Raw genomic sequence first — 19,242 nt, forward strand, 5'->3', positions numbered from 1 at the left:
AAGTTGATTCACATGTTTTATTGAACATCTTACATAGGTATGGGCAGGACCTATGGATGGGGCAGGGCAGCAATGACAGCCTCAGTGAAGTCGTGGCAAGTGGCATAGCCACCCATGTCAGAGGTTCGAACCTGCGGGGGAGAACTGTCATCATCCCTGCAGCCTAGGCCCCCACCCCTGACACTCCCACCACCAGCATCCAACAGATGCAGTTCCCTAAGGAAGCCAGCCCTAGGACAACCTAGGCTCTGCTCAGAAAAATGGCTATGGTCCACTGCCTAGAGGTTCGAGATCTCTTCCCTGGTCCACTGTACTGAAGGAATGTATAGGTAGTATGTGGTCCTTGTGAGGTTGGAAGGAATAAAGGGCTCTAGCTCCCATGGGGGTGCAGGTGGCCGATGACAGACTGGATGAAGTCGGTTGTGGTGCTGTAGCCGCCCATGTCTCGAGTCCGCACCTACAGCCACCACCGGCAAGAGCCGTGGGGGAGAAGAGAAGAGAGCCCATGAAGGCAGGCAGGGCAGTGTGATCAAGAAATGGAATCCAAGAAGGGGTGAAAGAAGATGGCAATGCAGCAGGGAAGGGAGAGGCCAGGTTCGGCAGCACACGGACCTGCCCATGCCTGAGCCACCATTAGCTAGCTGGGCAGCCACATTAGGGCAGGAGGCTGAGCAGGAAGTGAGATGATAGGAAAATGCAGATTAGAGACAAGGAGGCGGCTACCTTATAGGATATACAGAAACAACAGGTGGGAGGAAAGAGGACAGCAAGAGGAAGATGAGGACTGGCTCCCAGGTGTGGAGAAGGTGAAGCTGGCGCCTCATCCTGTCTAGCTCCCTCATTGCTCCATCCCTTGAGAGAGCTGCAAATTCTGCATTCAGATGGCCCACAAAAGGGGCAGAGGATGGAGCAGGAAAGGGAATAGCAGATGAGAACTCAGGCAAAGGAGAGATCAAGAGATGAAACAGCCAAGAGAAGGGAGGTAAAGAACAGCCCTGAGAGGAACCGGGAAAGATCAGAGAGCAAAGATGTTCTGGGGACCCGGGGGGAAGGAGGCCCCCAGCCAGGTTCCCCAGAGAGTAGTGCGCAGGCCCTGAGGCCGCAGCCTTTCTGAACTCACCTTGCCGACTTTGATCACCTTCTTCACCGCCTCTGCAATCATGTTGGAGTGATACTCAAGGCTGTCAATGTGGACAGGAAGAAATTGAGACACCCCCCCCTCAAAACACCATCCCGTGGCTCCCTGACAACACTCAGCGTCCCATGACCTACTTGAGATGTCGCAGCATGTTGGAAGCTGACAGCAGCATGGCCGTGGGGTTGGCTATATTCCTGCCCACTGCCTGGGCAAATGGGTGCCGGGCACCCTGTGGAGAGAGGGGCAGGCCAGAGTCATTGGCAGGAGGCAGGATGTGTAGCAGAGGCTGAGGTTGGGAAAGGACTCCACGGGAGGCAGGGAGCAGGCCAGGGTCACTTAGCAAGAGCAGGCATTGGGATTGGGGCTGGGACTCATGGGAGACCTGAGGTCTGAGGACTGGCACAGGCAAGGAGAAATGGCTGAGGGAGGAAGCAGCCTCACTCACCATCTCAAAGACTGCGTACTCTGCACTGTAGCTCTCACCAGGGACCACACCAGCTCCGCCAACCAGGCCAGCAGCCAGATTGTCGATAATGTTCCCATAGAGATTGGGCATCACAAGCACGTCAAACTGGTAAGGATTCTGCACCAGCTAGGGGGTGAGATGTAGGTGTGAAGAAGTGAATTCCACCCCCCACCCTCCTCAGTGCCGTGCGAGGGGAGGCATGGGGAGGCCTCACCTGCATGCAGCAGTTGTCTATGATCATTGTCTCAAATTTGATCTTGGGATACAGTTCAGCAACCTCCTCGCAGCACTGCAAGAACAACCCATCCCCAAGTTTCCTGTCCATGGGCCAAAAGGAACAGAATCAGCCAGGAAAGTACAGGAAGCTACCTTCCCAGGAGCCCATCCTATGCAAAGCCATGGTCCTCACATGATATTGGCTTTGTGGACAGCAGTGACCTTGCCCCGCCCCTTCTTGGTGGCATAGTCAAAGGCAAACTTTGCAATCCGCTGAGACTTGGCTCGTGTGACAATCTTCAAGCACTCAATCACACCCCTTGCACTCTGGGTAAGAAGAGAGAAGCAGCTGGGTGACCTTGGGAAGGCGCTCCACCTCTCTCCCACCTCCATCCCTGCCCTCCCCAGTTTCTCCGGCCTCACCTCATGTTCCAGAGAGCTGTACTCCCCTTCCGTCTGCTCTCGAATGATCACCAGGTCTAGATTGTTGTGCCGAGTCATGTACCCAGGAAGTGACTTCACATGGACTACGTTGGCAAATAAATCCAACTTACGCCTAAAGGTGGGCAGAGTCATCAGCTCTGCGCCTGGTGCCCCAGTGCCCCTCTCACCCATTCCCCTCACCCCCACCACCTACCTCAGCCTCATGTCATAGGAGGCTAGTTCCCCCTTATACTCCATCGGCGTGTGGATCTTTCCTGTGTAAACACAGTAGAAGGAGTGTCAGGCACAGGCCACACTTAAGGGAGCCCAGACCAGTGTCCAATCTCCTCGGGTACATAATGCAACCCAGGCTCCCATTTCCCACTCCTAAATCAGTAACATTTAATTGCCTCTGGTGGAAAGCGGCAAAGGAGAATAATGTATAAGGTCAGAAACATTTTTGTCTACTGCATTTATTTTTAGTCATCATATTTAATTTATGTTGAAACTTCAAAATGATCTGAAAGGACAGATTTTTTCATGTTTATCTGAGAAGAGCCTGGGTTTTAGTATTCCATGGTGTGTATATTTAAAAAAAAAAAGAAGAAGAAGAGGAGGAGTCTGGGTTTAATAACAAGTTGAGAAACAATGCTAGCAGATCTCTGACCTTTTTTCGATGTTTCTGTGTTTATTTGACATTTTTTCAACCACCATTTATTGAAAATCAACTATGTCAGGCAATAGGGATATCAACCAAAAACCATACAACTCCTGCCCTCAAGGAACAAACGGTTCACTGGGAAAGACAGATACTATGAAAGACATGATAAATACCATGGAAAAAGTGTTAACATGCATAAGAGCACAGAGAATGGCCGGGCATGGTGGCTCATGTCTGTAATCCTAGCACTTTGGGAGGCCGAGGCAAGAGGATCGAGGCCAGGAGTTTGAGACCAGCCAGGTAACATAGTGAGACTTCATCTCTACAAAAAAATTTTTAAAAATTAGCTGAGCGTGGTGGCGCAACCCTATACTCCTAGCTACTCAGAGGCTGAGGCAGGAGGATCACTTGAGCCCAGAAGTTTTGAGGCTGCAGTGAGCTATGATTGCACCACTGTACTACAGTCTGGGCAAGAGAGTGAAACCCCATCTCTAATATGAGGAGGTATCACAGAAGAGTGGGCCACTCAGACCTTAGGTTGAGGGCAGTGGGCTGAACAGTGATCCCCAAAATGATTATTCATGCTCTAAGCCCCAGAACCTGTGACTTTATTTGGGGAAAGGGGCTTTGCAGATGTAATTAAGTTAAGGGTCTTGAGAAGACATCATCCTGCATTAGGATGGGCGCTAAATCCAATGAAAAAATCCTTATAGAGCAAAGAAGGGATACAGATACGGAGACACAGAGGGGAGAAAGCCACAGGCAGAGATTGGAGTGATGTGTCTACAAGTCAGGGAACACCAAAAGACACCAGAGCTGGAAGAGGCAAGAAAGGATTCTCCCCTAAATCTTAAAAGAGAGCATGACCTACCAAAACCTTAATTACAAACTTCTGGCCTCCAGAACTGAGAGAGAATAAATTTCTGTTATTTTAAGACACTGGGTTTGTGGTAGTTTGTTATGGTAGCCACAGGAAACTAACACACTGAATGAGTGAGAAGGATTTCGATAGGTACCATCAAAGGAAGACCATTCTGGGCAGAAGGAACAGCATAAGTATATATATTTGGAAACTAACACATATTCTAGTGTGATCAAAACACAGAAAAAGTGTTGTGGAAACCAAGACAGAAGACTAGGAGCCAGCTTATAAAGAATTTACTTTCCTATGCTAAGGTTGGGCTTGGCAAAATCAGGCTGGTATTTCCAAAATAAGAGAGGTGGAAGATGGACTACAGAAGCAGAATGAGAAGCTAAAAAATCAAATGAGGAGATTAAAGTAGGGAAGCAGAAGGAAGATAGAAGAAAAGTGGCAGCTAGAAGTGGCATGCTAGAAAGACAATTAGTAAGATTTGATGATGGTTGATGTAGCCTCAGGACAGACTCCAAACCCCTGGAACCTTCCTGCATAGACAGCTGATATGATTTCTCAATTTCTGGGTTCCCAACAGGAAGGAACAAATGCCAAAGTATGACTGGTGGGAGGTCTGGGGAGTTAATATATTTGTATGTGGGGAGAGGGGCTTAATAAACATTTATTTGTTCATTTGATTTTAAATGACATGTGGGCAGATGTCAAGGGGACACATATACCAATGATGGCCACTTTGTTCTCCTTCATGGAACTCAGCACCTGCTCCAGCTTCTCCTCAGATGCCATATTCTGCACCTCACTCAGGTGGTGCTCCTGGAATTCCACTGGGACAGCAGCAGCCTTCAGGGACAAGTCCCCAAAAATTGCAGGGTCAAGGTCAAATACTTTCCAACCCACCCCGTCGTCCCTGCTGTGGATCCCTAAGGCCACTCACCTTGAACACCTCCTTGACAGCGTGCATCAGCTCAGGCCCCACACCATCCCCGGGCAACATGGTCACGGGAAAGGCACCCTCCACCCTCACGTCCTCAGCCTGCGGGTAGGGCCAGCAGAGCTAGAGCTGGGGCAGGAGCAGGGGTCTTTCCCGGAAGGGAGAGAGAGGGGCAAAGGAGTGGGAAAAAAGAGGAGGGAGCCGCGAGGAGGTGACAGGAGAGTGAGCGAAACTCGAGCCGCTTCAGGCATACCTGGCTCCGCGAGGCAGCTTGCGCCGCGGCCGACGTACCCAGACCTCTCCATGCCCCAGGGTTGCTGGCGGAGACCAGCGCCTGCGATAGGGACAAGCCTGTGAGGTCAGATCTGGCACCCCCAGACCCCAAACACTGCAGTGACCTTGCCCTCTTTAGGAAACCCAGGGGCAAGTCTCGATCCCCGTTCCGCCCCTGCCCAGAGTGTCCCCGTGCCTCACCCGGGTCAGCCAGCGGACACCGCTCAGCGACGCCATGTTTTCCGCAGGAAGTCGCGCAGGAAGTGACGCCGAAGCTGGCGCGGCACTTTCCCTCGACTTCCTGGCCGTCCTGGGGTGCTTGGTGGTGCTTTATCTGCGCCAACCCGTACCTCCTGCCCGCTCCTGTACCTCCTTCTTAGCGACGGAGGTCACGGGATGCGCAACCACTTTGTCTGTTGCTTTATTTTCAGTCGCCATATTTAATTTATGTTGAAACTTCAAAATAACATTAAAGGAGAATGCGTGACTTCGTTTTATTGAATGAGGACCTGAGTTTAACAAGAGGTTGGGAGGAAATTACGAGTATTCTGTCTTAAAGTTTTTGTGTCTATGCGTTTGTTCTTTTAACCAGTGCTCACTGAACACTTGTATGTCAGGCATTAGAGGAACACAACACAGTCCTAAGGTCCGGAAATTTTCATTTCATTTCAGAAAATATTAATTTTCTTGAGGATAACTACACAGACCTGAGCTCAGCCTAACACTCAAAAAATATCTGCAAACTGATGTTATGTGGCTGTCGCCAGAGTGAAAATGACTGATGGAGGTTACCAATTGAACCAGGCCAAGGAGATGAGACCGTTATTGTATGAAGGTCGCTGTATTCTCCCTGTGAGCTCAGCAAGCTCTCTGGGCCTTCAAGTCCCCACAAAAGTATCTTTCACCAATACCGCCTGATAATAGAGAAATCCAGCTAGAACCTTTGAAAAGTTCTTTAACCAATCTCTTGGAGCAGGAAAGGGAGGTTATACTGCCATGTTCCCTTCTAACATTTGTGGAGCCTCCTCCGCTTAGCACCAGGGCATATAATGATGGACAACGTGCCCATACTTGAGTGTTCAGTGTGAGGCTGGATGAATTGAATGTCAATGTCTTAGGCCTGCAAATCCTCCAGTACAGGGGTCCTAACTTGGGGTCCACAGAACTCCCAGCTGCCGATGAGTAGAAATTAGTACTACTATGGCTGCCCACGGTGGCTCATGCCTGCAATCTAGCACTCTGGGAGGCCAAGACAGGCTGATGGTTTGAGCTCAGGAGTTCCAGACCAGCCTGAGCAAGAGGGAGACCATCTCTACTAAAAATAGAAAAATTAGCCAGGTGGAGTGGCACCTGCCTGTAGTCCCTGCTACTTGGGAGGCTGAGGCAGGAGCATTGCTTGAGTCCAGCAGTTTGAGGTTGCAGTGAGCTATGATGACCCACTGCACTCTAGCCAGGGTGGCAGAGCAACACTCTGTATAAAAAGAAAGAAAGAAATTAGTGCTATTAACTTGATGAGAAATAGCAAAAAATCATTATCTTTATTTTCACTAACCTCTAGCTGAAATTTAGCATTTCCTTTCATTATGAATGTAGGTCACAGATCACAGTGCTACCTGTAGTATGACTTTGTCACTTGTAGAAAGTATAGATATTTTCATTACACATTTCAGTTGTGGCAGATCTTTTTTTTAATTAATTAATTTATTTATTTTAAAGGCTAGTCAAGTGAAGCAGTGGAAGTGGAGAAGGAATAAAGGAATCTGTAACTGGTTGTGATCAATTAGTTGTAAACACCACTGCAGTAGCAGATATCTTAAAATATCATTTACTCTCATCCCTACTTTGACATCATTTGACCCAATGCTAGATCATGTTATTTAATGCATTAATGAAGCAGCACACATAGTAGTATATTACAAGGTAGCTTTTTAATTACCATGTATCAACATAATTGATTTTCTTTGTAAACTTATTTATTTTATGCATTTACAAGCCTTTCTAAGGAAGGGTCCACAAACTTCAACAGCCTTTCAAAGAGATCCACTGCACACAAAAGTTTCAGAATTTCTGCTCCATTAGGCCTACTGGATCTTTTTCTAAAACCATGAGCAATCAAAAAAGTAACATAATAAATGACAATGCCTTGAAGATTGAAGTCTGAGAAAGCTGCTTGGAAGTGGGAGAATTGGATCTATGATTGAAGGACAAACAGGATTACAGAGAAGTGACTACACTATAGGAGATAGTGGAAATGTAAGCAAAGGAGCTACCTTGGGTCAGCTTCCCTAGAAGCAGAGACAGGGATTCTTATGCAAGTGACTTATGGAAGGAGTGTTCTTGGGGGAAAGATGTTGGGAAGGGAATAAGGAGGAGGGGAAGGAGTTCAGCAAGATGTGGCCTCAGCTAAAGTCTACCTCAGCCTCCACTCTTGGGGAGCTCTGGAGCATGAATTATGTCTCAAGGTTGTCAGAATTTGAAGCAAGGCTTAATAACCAGGCTGTGGCCCTGCATGGCTCTAGGACCACTCCTACTGCAAGACAGCCTAGGAAAGAGGGGAATAGGTTTGCTATGATTGGCTTAAACTAATTCTTAAACTAAACTAATTCTCCCGATTGCATATTAGAATCACCTGGGGAGCTTTTTAAAAATACCTGTCTGGGCCTGACCTCCAGAGGTTTTGATGTAATTGGTCTAGGGTAGGACCTAGACACTGGTGTTTTTTTTTTTTTTTTTTTTGAGACAGAGTCTCACTTTGTTGCCCAGGCTAGAGTGAGTGCCATGGCGTCAGCCTAGCTCACAGCAGCCTCAAACTCCTGAGCTCAAGGGATCCTCCTGTCTCAGCCTCCCGAGTAGTTGGGACTACAGGCATGCACCACCATGCCCGGCTAATTTTTTCTATATATATTTTTAGCTGTCCATATAATTTCTTTGTATTTTTAGTAGAGATGGGGTCTCGCTCTTGCTCAGGCTGGTCACGAACTCCTGAGCTCAAACGATCCGCCCACCTTGGCCTCCCAGAGTGCTAGGATTACAGGCGTGAGCCACCGCGCCCGGCCGACACTGGTGTTTTTAAAAAGCTCCTCAGATGATTCTGAAAGTCCACCAGAGTTGACAATCAGTGGCTTACACCAATCACCTGGGTGATCCTTCACCTGGGGCTGGGCAGGTGTATCAGTTGTGATCATATTCACACAACACACCCAAGCCTACATAAGAGAGTCCAGCAATAGATGATCCAGGGCTGGAGAGACCCTCCACAATGTCAGAGGCACAGACTCATTATCTTGCTGGCCCACCTTGCATAGCCTTCATTCCCAAGGTCATTCAAGATCCAAGAAGGCTATTCCAGTTCCAGCATTCCAACAGCAGGAAGAACGGGGAAGGAAAAGAGTAGAGGCCTCAGCCCTTTAATGGTATTTCCTGGAAGTTGCACGTACGATTTCTTTCCTCCACCCCATGTCTTATTTATTTGTTTGTTTTTATTGAGGTAAAAAATATATATATATATATATATATATAAGTTACCATCTTTACTGTTTTTAAGACATGCGCCATTTCTGCTTACATCCCATGTAATACTATAAATGTGTTGGTTTTCTCCTTTGAGGTTCTAGGTTTGTTTCAGAAGTCCTCCTCTACCTTCAGATGATAAGCATATTCTCCCGATAGTGTGCCTAATGCTGTTAGGGTTTTGTGTGTTTATGTGGTTTAATGTATCTGAAGTTTAGTTTTGTAAAAGGTGAAAGATAAAGGCCTTAACTTTATTTTTTCACAGAGGTTAGCCAATTGCCCAGTATCATTTATTATCATTTCCTCCAGATAAGAAATTCTACCTTTATCAAACACTAAATTCCCATATGTGTTAAGTCAAATCATGTGAAACTATTGTTATCTGCCACCTCAGCCCAGCTTTATTTTCCCAATTATTCCAGTCACTACTAGACATCACATATTTATTCTTTATATAAATCATTCCTTGTGTTTGCAGTGAACAACCTCGAGGAAGGAGGCAATATCTCCCTCCAGGACAAAGAGCAGGTTTGCTTATTTCCTGCCATAAAAGAAGTGGGCTCCCTAAGCTCAGTGTTCCTCAGATGCCACACAAACCCACTGTATGCACAGCATCTACCAGGCCACTCCACATTGCCCCTGTGGAACCTGAGGACTGAGGGAGCCAATGTAAACATTATGCTCATATTGTTGCCATGCTGTGAGTAATAAAGTCCTTTGTGTCTGACCCAGGAGTCATCTCTGCCAGCATACAGGATATAGTAAGAGGCTAATTATTCATATATCAACAGGGTAAATTCAAATGCCATACCCTGACAGTTTTGGCAATGAGGACAGGATGCTGACAGACACATGGCTTTCTGGAAGAAGAAGGACAAGGACCCTGTGGACCACATTAGGGGATATGAAAAGACTCCTTGGTGTATGTTAGTGAATCCTCTCAACCAAATTGTGGGCAGCAGGGGGAGGGTGGATAGGATAAGGGTCTCGCACTGTCCTACCTGTCCAGAGGCCAAGCATAAGGGGCAAGAGTGGAACAAGCCACCCGAATGGTGCTTTAGTTCCTTCTCACTCTCCTCCATGAAGGAGGAGGATGGGACGCAATGACAATGGGGCAGCAAGCCCCACAGCCCCACTCAAAAGGCAACATGGATGTGGCTGCCAAGTCAAGGATCTCCAAAGCTGAAATAAATAGTATCAGCCATGGTGTTTGATACAGAGCTTTAGGTGAACCAAAAACAGTTAAGCAGCTTGCTCTTTCCCTCTGTGCTCCCCAATGCCTCTCTTCCCTCTCTACTCCACCTTTGGCTGCTTTGATGAAAAAGCTGAGGATGCTGGGGGAACTTCGTGGAGGCAAGGGCCTCAAAACTTGTATAGCTCTGTTGGGCTCAAGCACCCGAGTCACCATCTTACCCAGTCCTGTGGACAGATGCAGAGCGGGCACGAAGGACTGCACTGTGGAGTGGGGGCAAAATGAAAGGGGCCCCTGGGCTCGAGCAGTCTCTGGAGGAACGCTGGAGGTACACAGGGGAGGAAGCAGCAGCAATGCCAACCCTGAAGCCAGGGGCCAAGGAAAAACAAAAGCCTCCCAGCTGCACCCCGTGAACTAACCTCCCCCACCACCCTGCACATCCCTGATGTCCCGGCTGAGCTAGCCTGAGCTCTTGGCAGCTGGTGCTGTAGCTCCTGTATGTGTGCACACCACACTCCTTGTTAAAAAATCACCCAAGTTCAACTAATGGGCTTTGAAAACAAATTAAAGTGACCTGTAGGTAGGGTCTTTGGGCCAATTCAGTGGCTTCCACTGTGAATGTATTGCTGGCACTGATGCTTGTGCAGGTTTGGACTGTGAATGCCCACAAGCGTCTGATGGGATTCACCCATTCAAAGACTGCTGCATGTAGAAGGGTGATTCCTGAACTCTCCTAGATGGTCCAGAAGAATCGATATGGAATTGCAAAAGGAGAAAGCGAAATCCAAGAATTAGACTCAAAGGCTGCTACATTACTGAGGCCATTTTCCAGCACAACAGCGCCACCTGCCTGACATAGTCACCAAGCGCACCCCCTTTTTAAAAAAGACCTAACTTGTTACTGACCCAGAGTTCCTATGACTACCTGTCACCCCCGTTTGGGGATGGGTCAACTTGGATTTGGTGGCTATTAAGGGAAGGGCATCAAAGGCCTTATTAGTCAAATGGAAATGCTATAGTTAAGAGCACAACTGGCCTGGCCCTAACATTATCTGGGTTTTACATGAAAACGTGGCAGCAAAAATCTTTTTTGGAGGAATTTTATTCCCCACTTCACCACCTGAAGCAAAGCTGCTGACTCAGTGCAGCCCTCAAGTCACAAAGGGTCCCCTAAGTGCCTGGCCTGGTGGCTTGGCTAAGCTGACATCTTATGATGTCCACGTTCAACCTCAGCATCAGCTGGGCAGAATCAGACAGGCATGGGCGCTATGCTCAGTGGATAGAACTCAGGACAGTGCTGAGCCTCTGGGCCAATACTCCCTGTGATAATCCCTGGTACATTTTTACTGCCTTTTGTTGCCAGTGGCCTAGATGTCTTGCCCACAAGACTGACAGATTAAAGACATTCCTTGTTGCAGCTGCAAACCGTGGAAACAAATTCAGCTGCCAGTGAGACAGCGGGGGCCATTCATAGAGATGCCCACGGTAAGGGCCCTCTTCTAGTGAGACCAGCTGGAATTGAGCTGCCGATCCAGCCTTCAGTGCCCCTGTCACCACCATCACTGCCTGGATCCGTCATTGAACCAGACATGGCATCACATTCACCATCATAGACTGGGCACAAAGTAAAAAACTATGCTTCTGATGCAGAAGCCACCACTACATACCAGAGTAGTGATGCCACTCAAAATTTGGACCATGTGTCTTACAGTGAAGGAGGCCACACTGCATGAGCCTTGCCCCACTTGCTCCCGGATGACTATCTCAGACTACTGACCAACACCCTCTCCGGGCTATCATTGGTGTCTCGCTGCTCTCAGCACATTTTAAGGTTGCAGTGTTGCTGTTCTAGTCTGATCAGAGTCTGTGGCTCTGGCCACACCATTTTGGCCCTTGAAACAAAGCTGTGTCAAGTTTTTGGCTTTTCATACCATCTGCAGTCTAATGATGAATGCTTTGTTGCAAAAGCCACCCAACGATGGGCCAACAGTCAAGGCCATGCTATGCTCCCTCCCAGCTGCAGGCACCCAGTATTACTGAGCACTGAATGGCCCATCCAAAGCTTCTGACTACCTCCCTCCTTACCTTCTAGTCCACGTACTTCAGTGAGGCAATGTGACCGCTGAATGCCTCCATCCCCAGACAAGGATCATCTCTTCTTGGCCACTTCCTGGGTAATGATCAGGACACAAGGGGCAGAGGCTTATATAGCTCTATTCTAAAAAGCTGGGATATGACAATTCCTGAGTATGGTGCTCCTTTTCTTCCATCTTACAGCAACCGCAGGCCAGCCTGGTTGGTACACCCTCCAGACATCAGCCTGGCAAAAGGAGGGTAAGGGGAGTCAAACTTAATTCTAGTTCGGGTTTAGCAACCTGGATTCTTTTGATGGATTAACATGGTCCTAGATCATAAAGCTAATGGCCACTTGATTGAGTACACTACTTGCCAAGTCCCGCTACACTGGCCCACACAGGCCAAGGTAGGAGATACAATGAGTTTCTGTAAATTTTGTTAAAATGCCCTTGTGCCACTCAAGCGTGGCCCTGCAGACAAAAAGTCTGGCTATGAGTAGGGAGAGATTAGAGAAAAGATAGAGTTAAAGCTAGTGGAAAGGGACACACTCCTTTTGTGGCCATGGAGGCCTGTGAGACGACACCTTAGAAGCCAGTAAGTGCAGAGATAGGGAAGTGATTGGGGTGCTCTTTGTCCCCTGGACCCAGTACTGAAACTGAGCAAAGCCATCATCTGGTCTGCAGCAGCTGTGGCTGACAACCTGACCCTTCTGGGTTTATCATGCTGCCCACATGCTATGAAAACAGAGACATTCATATGGGTGTGGCCAGACCTGAACTATTCAGTTGTGCCATCTGCCAGCTTCAGTGGCAGCTCCTGAGTATGGAACCTCCCCCTCTCCCATACATGCACAAACACACCATCCAGCACAAACTTATTTCAATCTGACTAGTAAAATGTGTGAACATTTCCTGTCACCCCAGTGGCCTTGGTTCATGTATGATAACTGAGGATGCAACTATTTGGTGACACTGCCCATGTGGCTTACTTATGATCCAAATCTGATTCAACAACAAATTCTAATTCACATGACATGTGACTTTTTGGGTTACATGGTATGTGGGCCATGGACTATCTCTCTATTAGGGATGAACATTGCTTTTTAGCCCATCTATTGCCTCCTATAATTATTGGCAACGACATTAAAGATCAGCAGATCAATCTAAAACTCACTTGTGGAGGTTGTAATGGCCTTAACCTATATCCTGTCCTACCAAAGTCTACTGGTTGCCTTGAGACTTACTCACAGGTAACTGAGTCTGATACCCTGGGCGGCATGATTGAAACCAATGCTGAAGGTTGGCTTCATCTTGCTTAAAGTTCTGTTGATAGTAATTCAATTCCATATGAGACAAATTGAACAAATTTGGTCCCAGCCTCTGTTAATGAGATTAATGGGAGTGGTAAACTCGTGTGAATATTCCAGTTCAGCCAAGAATGTGTAGGGCCAATTGTTGGGAGAGGAGAGCTGTCATAGGCCCTGAGCAACTCTGCACATTTTTACTGGGCATGCCAAGACTATACAACCCTGACCACTCTGCCTGGGCTATTTCTCAGGGTTGTGAATGCAGCAAGCAACCTTGAGGAGGCTTGCTTAATGCTGCCTATAAAAGAAGTGGGTTCCCCATGCTCAATGTTCCTCCCATGGGACACAGTATCCGTAGGGCTCCTTCACATTGCCGTGAAACTTGGGAGACAAGGGAGCTGTTGCAAACATGGTGCTTTTGCTACTTGCTGTGCTGTAATAAAGTTCATTGTCTCTAATCCAGGGATCTCATGTCTTCTGGCAGCATTCATAAACAATAACAAGTTAACTTATTAGTTTGAAAGTAGAGGAAAATCAAATCCCAGATAATTTATATGTAGTGAGGTGACAGAGAACAAATAACTGCTAGAGAGGGCCTTAGGGGAAAAGATGTCCCTGGGTGTTGTCTTAGTCAGCTCAGGTTATCATGGCAAAATACCATAGACTGGGTAGCTTAAACAACAGAGATTTTTTTTCTCTGAATTCTGGAAGCTGGGAAGTCCAAGATCAAGGTACCAGCTGACTCAGTTCCTAGTAAGGGCTTTCTTCCTGGCTTGCAGATCGCCACCTTCTTGCTGTTTCCTCACATGGTGAAGACAGAGAGCTCTAGTGTCCCTTCCTCTTCGTACAAGGGCACCAGCCCAGTGATTAAGGCCCCCCCCCCCCATACCTCCTCACAGGCACTATCTCCAGATTTAGTCACTTGGAGGTTATGGCTTCAACAAATGAATTTCAAGGGGGACACAAACCTTCAGTCCACAGCAGGTGTCATCCAGATTTCACTTAAGCCTGGAGGTTAGAGAAACCTTTAAAAGAAATGTCAAGAACACGAGGAAGTTGGTTAATGTTGCAGAAGGGATTCTGAAGGGCTTGGCCGACGTTGGAGGTGAAGAAGTGTGACGGATGGGTCAGGCCAAGAGAAACAGAGCATTAAGGGACTGAGGAGTCAGTGGAGGTCACACTGGAGGGCCAAGCAGCAGGAGCCACAGTTTCAGGGGTGAGTGACAAAAACAGGCATGAGAAGTGTAAAAAACTTTTATTAAGTTAAAGTTATTAAAATTCAGTGCTAGGGCTACTGCTCAGAAATGAAAATAAATGAACAACTGTACTCTTCCAACAATATGAATAAATCTCACAGATATTAACATAATGGTAAATGAAAACCAGGTATTAAAAAACTGCATAGTGCATAATACCATTTACATGAACTTCAAGAATGAGAAAAACTAGTTTATGGTCTGAGGAGTCAGAAGAGGGCTTACCTCTTGAGGGGCATGTGTTACTGGGAGCAGGAATGAGAGAGGCTGCAAGGATGTTGGAAATGTCTTGTATCTTAATCTGGATGGTGGTTATATGGGTGTATATGTGTGTCAAAATTTACCAAGGTGTGCAGGTAATATCTGTGTACTTTGCTATAAATTATGCCATAATATAAAAAACAAATAATTTTTTAACTAAAACAATAGAGGAACCTTGGTCCAACTTGATCATCTACATATATTTCAGCCACATGAAGTGATCTCACCAGCAAAAGAACTGCCTACATACAGCTTGGAACAGATTGTGAGGCCTCATCACTCAACACTTTGTTCAAATAAGAGGGGACCTCAGTCACTGGGACCCACACAGGAATGTGCTGGAGTCAGATTGCACAGGCTCTGGAGAAACTATTGTGCGCATCTCTCCCAACTGGTAGTTTGAAATGAGCCACGGTGGGAACATACACATCATGGAAATCAGTCAATGCCACAAAGCAGGTTTATTTTTTGAGGCAGTTGTTAAACACTTCCCATCACACCACTGGACTCTCAGTACTGCAGGTTTACCCATGAAGGAATCTCAGCTGAGAATAATTAAGTGACTTGCCTACTCAGGTCTTATCTCCAGACCCTAAGTCCAGTGTTCTCTCCACCATGTGGCACGTTCCATTGGCCCTGGCTCCCAGTGGCCAAGTGGCCATTGAGGCTAAGGGGAGAGAGGTCTTGATGTGCTCTCTCCCAGGAATGGGCCTAGGTGACAGGGCAGAGCAGTGCTAGGTGACAGGTGGCAAGTGTGATGAGCTCATCTCCTTGGGGCACCCTGTGGGACCCCCACATAACCAATCAATTGCGAGTCCCTGACCTTTACCTCCCAGACATGTAAGTATTCATTCCACAAATATGTATGCACCAGCTACTGTTCTTGGCACTGTGAATACAGAGCAGAAGAAAAGAGATAAAAATCCTCATCTACAAGAGCTACAGGCCAATAAATGACAGCCCTTTTCCATTAAGACACATCTCGCTCCCCACTAACCCTATCTTAATTTAGGTCTTTATTATCTCTTGTTCCTACCCAACTCCAAGGTAGAAACCCAACCCTGGAGTTGGATCTTGTCACTAGGACCAGGGGCCTGCCACTAGGACCAGGGACCTGTCACTAGGAGCAGGTTGTTCCTACCTGAATTATTCCTACCCAACTCCAGGTCCTACCAACTGATCTAGGTTTTGGGGGGCCTGAAGCTTATACAATGGGGAGGTGGGTAACTCCTTAAGAAGAAATCAAAATCATGAATATACAATTATATATAACCCTGTGAAAGTATCACAGTGAAATTTTGAGGGGCCTTGGAAGGGGCCGGTGTGGCTGAGACCCTGAAGACTAAGCCTCATGGAGAATCAGCCTCTGCCAAGTCTTCCCCCTGCTTCACCCAGGAGAAGAGGAAGAGCAGCTCCCTGCTGCCTCCACTCTACATTGGCCTCAGCCCCTACCCCACCCTGCTCCACTTCAGGGATGGCTTCCTTCCCGTGTTCTCCCCACCCCCAGCAATCAGAAAAGGAATTTGATCTTCCCCCACCATTAAAAAATATATATACTTTTATTTCCAATTTTTTTTTTGTCATTGCCTATGAGTAGCTAAGGGGCAGCCATCCAGTGCTGCTATAACTCTAGGTTAGAGATGGCAGGGGACAGCCATCTCTGCAAAATAGTGTGGAGTGGGTGTAGCTTGCCGTGCTAGGGAAAATGGCTCTCTTCCTCTTCCTCAGTGGGGATTGAGATTGGTTGTTTGTGATTGGCAGGAGTGTGGACAACCAAGAATAGCCAGGGACATCATCTGCCTTTGCTCCAGCCCAGAGATTGGATGCAGGCGCTCGACTATCCTGCCAAAGGGTCCACCATTATGCTCCTGTTGTGTTATTATTCAAGACTGAATAACTCAGCCTAGATGCAGGGAATGGGATGGATCCCAAGGCAAGACTAACACTGTGATGTGGGGTTTTCCTGAAGCAATGGAAGAGACCTCAAGAATCAACAGGCAAGAAGGATGAGAGCTGGCGCAGACCCACCAGCAACCTTCTGAGATGGACCTTGGTTTGTCTGCTTTCTTTATGGAACTATGCGAATAGCCAAGATTAGTGCATGCTTTAATTTTCATATTCTTCCTATCGTTCAATTCCCATCGGGGACTTGACAGGAAGTGGATCCAAGTGCCTGCACAACACTCTAGGGCCTCCAGGGGGCGCTATGGCCAAACACACAGCCTGGCCCAGCGAGTCTCGGCCTAATACACCACTTTGGATTTGTTTTCTATGGTTTACACCCGCTTTGGGTGGGGGAAAAAAAGAGTGACGACAAGAGCCCTTTCCATGGACATGAGCATGCATGGCCGTGAAGAGGAGGATGGGATCGGGGGCTCTGGCCTGCGGGTTTGGGGTGAGCCCCTGCCTGGGCCAGAAGGGAGTGCCATTCTCCACAAGCTTGCATCTGCCTCCTCTCTCTGTCATCTCCGCCACTCCAGCTCTCTGTGGCCACAGCCACAGCAGGCTCCCAAATTCCTTTCCCATGGAGAAGTCGCAGCAGTTAGAAAGGGGAAATATGCTAAGGAACTAAGATAAATAACGCACAATGAAACACACACACAGAGTTCCAAGAAAAATGTCTTGCCACTGGATCTAAAGCAGAGATGCTCACCCTGACCCCAAGTGCTGACCCCGAATTGCTCTTTGGCCTGCCCCCACTGGGCCCACAAGATGCCCTTGTGCCTTGGTTCAGCGGCTCTGATCCAGAAGCCCTCCTCTGGGGCTGCAGGCTCTGGGAAGCCTCAAACACCTCCCTGGCTGGTTTCTTCCCATGCCATGCGGTTAGGATAGAATGGAAACCCCGGCAATCAGAAATCTGTCCCAGCTTACTGAGCCTTAGCTCAGTGCCACCTTGCTGGACTGACTGATTCCCCCCTCTGCCCCAGGTTAATTCTAAGTCCCTATTCCCCAAATCTACCTTGGGGAGAACCTTTCAGAACCTTGATGATCCACAACATCAAAGCACTTGAGGATCAGGAAAAGGAATGTAAATCCCGTTGCCTCCAGGCAACAAGGTGCTGCAAAAGTGAGGGCAATCCAGCTGGAGGGGACAGCTGGAGTAAAGGAAGGGAGTGGGGTAGCTGTGTTTGGGAAATTGTGAGATCTTCATGTCAGGCAAGCAAGGAACTCACAGCAGGGCATGGAGGGAAGGCTGGCTGGCAAGAGAAATCGGATCAGGCATCAAAGGGCCTAGAATGTCCCTAAACGGAGTCCCCAAATGTCTATTTGGGGAGCCACAAGAGACACTTAACAGTTTCTAAGCAGGCAATGGCCCAATCCAAGCAACATTTTAAAAAACTGTGGCAGGAGGCTGGAGGTGTCTGGGAGTGAGCAGCTGGGGCAGGGAGCTAGAGGAGGAGGCTGTGGGCAGAACTGGGGAGTTCTACACCTCCTCCAAGTCAGGGTGGAGTCCAGTGGAGGGCAAGTAGTCTCACTGTTAAAGATATTCTCTGTGGGCACCCGGGTAGGGAGAAGGACATGGACATGGGAGAATCCCTAAGACCTGACAAGCAGGTAGCCGCAGAGCAGAAAAGTATCAGAAATGACTCCTGAGCCCCAAGCCTGGAGGGCAGCAGGAGGAGGTGCCATGCACAGACACAGGGGAGTCAGGAGGAAGAGCTGGCTTGTGGCCAATGGGCGTGTGGAGACCAAGCAGCCCCACCGAGGCCTGGGGGCAGAGCCACTTGCCATGGGGACCCTCCCTGGAGGCAGGGGCCCCTCTCCTCCCCAGGGCCAAGCCCAGCTCTGTCTTCACCAGTTGATATTCAGGACTGACTGAAGCAAGAGAGAGGTCCACTCTGGGAGACCATTTTTCTGAAGACAGACTTTGAGACCGTGGAAGAACATGAGTGGAGAAGAGAGCCCGGCATGGCAGCTTGGGGTGCTCAGAGGGTGAGAGGAGAAAGAGCGTGTGCTCTGGCCAACAGGATGGCTTTCCCAGGTGCGTGGGGAGGAGGAGGTGCAGTGAGCCCACTGGTCACAGGGAGGTCAGAGCCCCTGAGCCCAAGAGAGACCACAGAGTCTGAGACAGCAGCCAGCAGTGGCAGAGCTGGAAGGGAGCCAGCCCACCAGGGCTCTGGGAGTGGCCGGCTGGGGCCTGGCAAGGTGTCCTTGGTGGAGTGCTTCTGTGACAGACACAGAGGGGGGAGGAGTGGAAGGCGGTAGGGACAAGGGGACAGTTCTTTTAAGAATGGGAAGATATGAGCAGAGAAAAGAGGGAGGATCAAGACTCGAATAGTAGATAGGATGGGGCAACCTCAGGAAGGGCAGATGAGGGGACTGAGCAAAGAGGTCCCACGCCCATCTCCAGGGCAGAAGGTGAGGAGAAGAGAATGGGTGAAGAGACTGAGAAATGAGGAGGCGCATGGACTGCTGAGAGCACCAGCAGGGCTCTGCCAAGATTCTGAGTGCTCCACTAGGTAAGATGTAGCCTGCCTACTGGAAATGAAAGGGCCAGGGGTAGGCACAGTTGGGGAGAGAAGTAGAGCACATATTGAACAGCTTTGGGGGTTTCCTAGGGCACTTCCTCAACCGTAATGTGTGTACAAATCACCTTGGATCTTGTCAAAATGTAGGTTCTGATTCGGCAGGTTTGGGTAGGGCTTACGATTCTAGGGA

The 19,242-nt window shown here is 48.3% G+C and overlaps 1 protein-coding gene across 3 annotated transcripts; it reads right to left on the reverse strand.

Moving 5' to 3' along the window:
- Positions 1–3: 3 nt before the first annotated feature.
- Positions 4–5,247, reverse strand: IDH3B (isocitrate dehydrogenase (NAD(+)) 3 non-catalytic subunit beta). Of its 3 annotated transcripts, XR_011236415.1 has the most exons (13): positions 5,184–5,247; positions 4,963–5,043; positions 4,713–4,811; positions 4,498–4,618; positions 2,458–2,518; positions 2,244–2,376; positions 2,014–2,147; positions 1,819–1,921; positions 1,584–1,730; positions 1,273–1,367; positions 1,121–1,181; positions 253–457; positions 4–131 (listed from the first exon to the last, which is right to left on the reverse strand). XR_011236415.1 is itself a non-coding variant. In XM_069496353.1 (12 exons), exons 1-12 carry the CDS (start codon positions 5,217–5,219, stop codon positions 51–53), a joined length of 1,152 nt encoding a protein of 383 aa, XP_069352454.1. In that variant the 5' UTR covers positions 5,220–5,247; the 3' UTR covers positions 4–50. The 3 variants fall into 3 exon arrangements, 2 of the variants coding, with proteins under 2 accessions (XP_069352454.1, XP_069352453.1); XM_069496353.1 differs by lacking the exon at positions 253–457; XM_069496352.1 differs by having other exon boundaries at positions 4–457.
- Positions 5,248–19,242: the final 13,995 nt, after the last annotated feature.

This window comes from Eulemur rufifrons, chromosome 20 (genome assembly GCF_041146395.1).
Source record: "Eulemur rufifrons isolate Redbay chromosome 20, OSU_ERuf_1, whole genome shotgun sequence".
In the NCBI taxonomy this organism is placed as follows: Eukaryota; Metazoa; Chordata; class Mammalia; order Primates; family Lemuridae; genus Eulemur; species Eulemur rufifrons.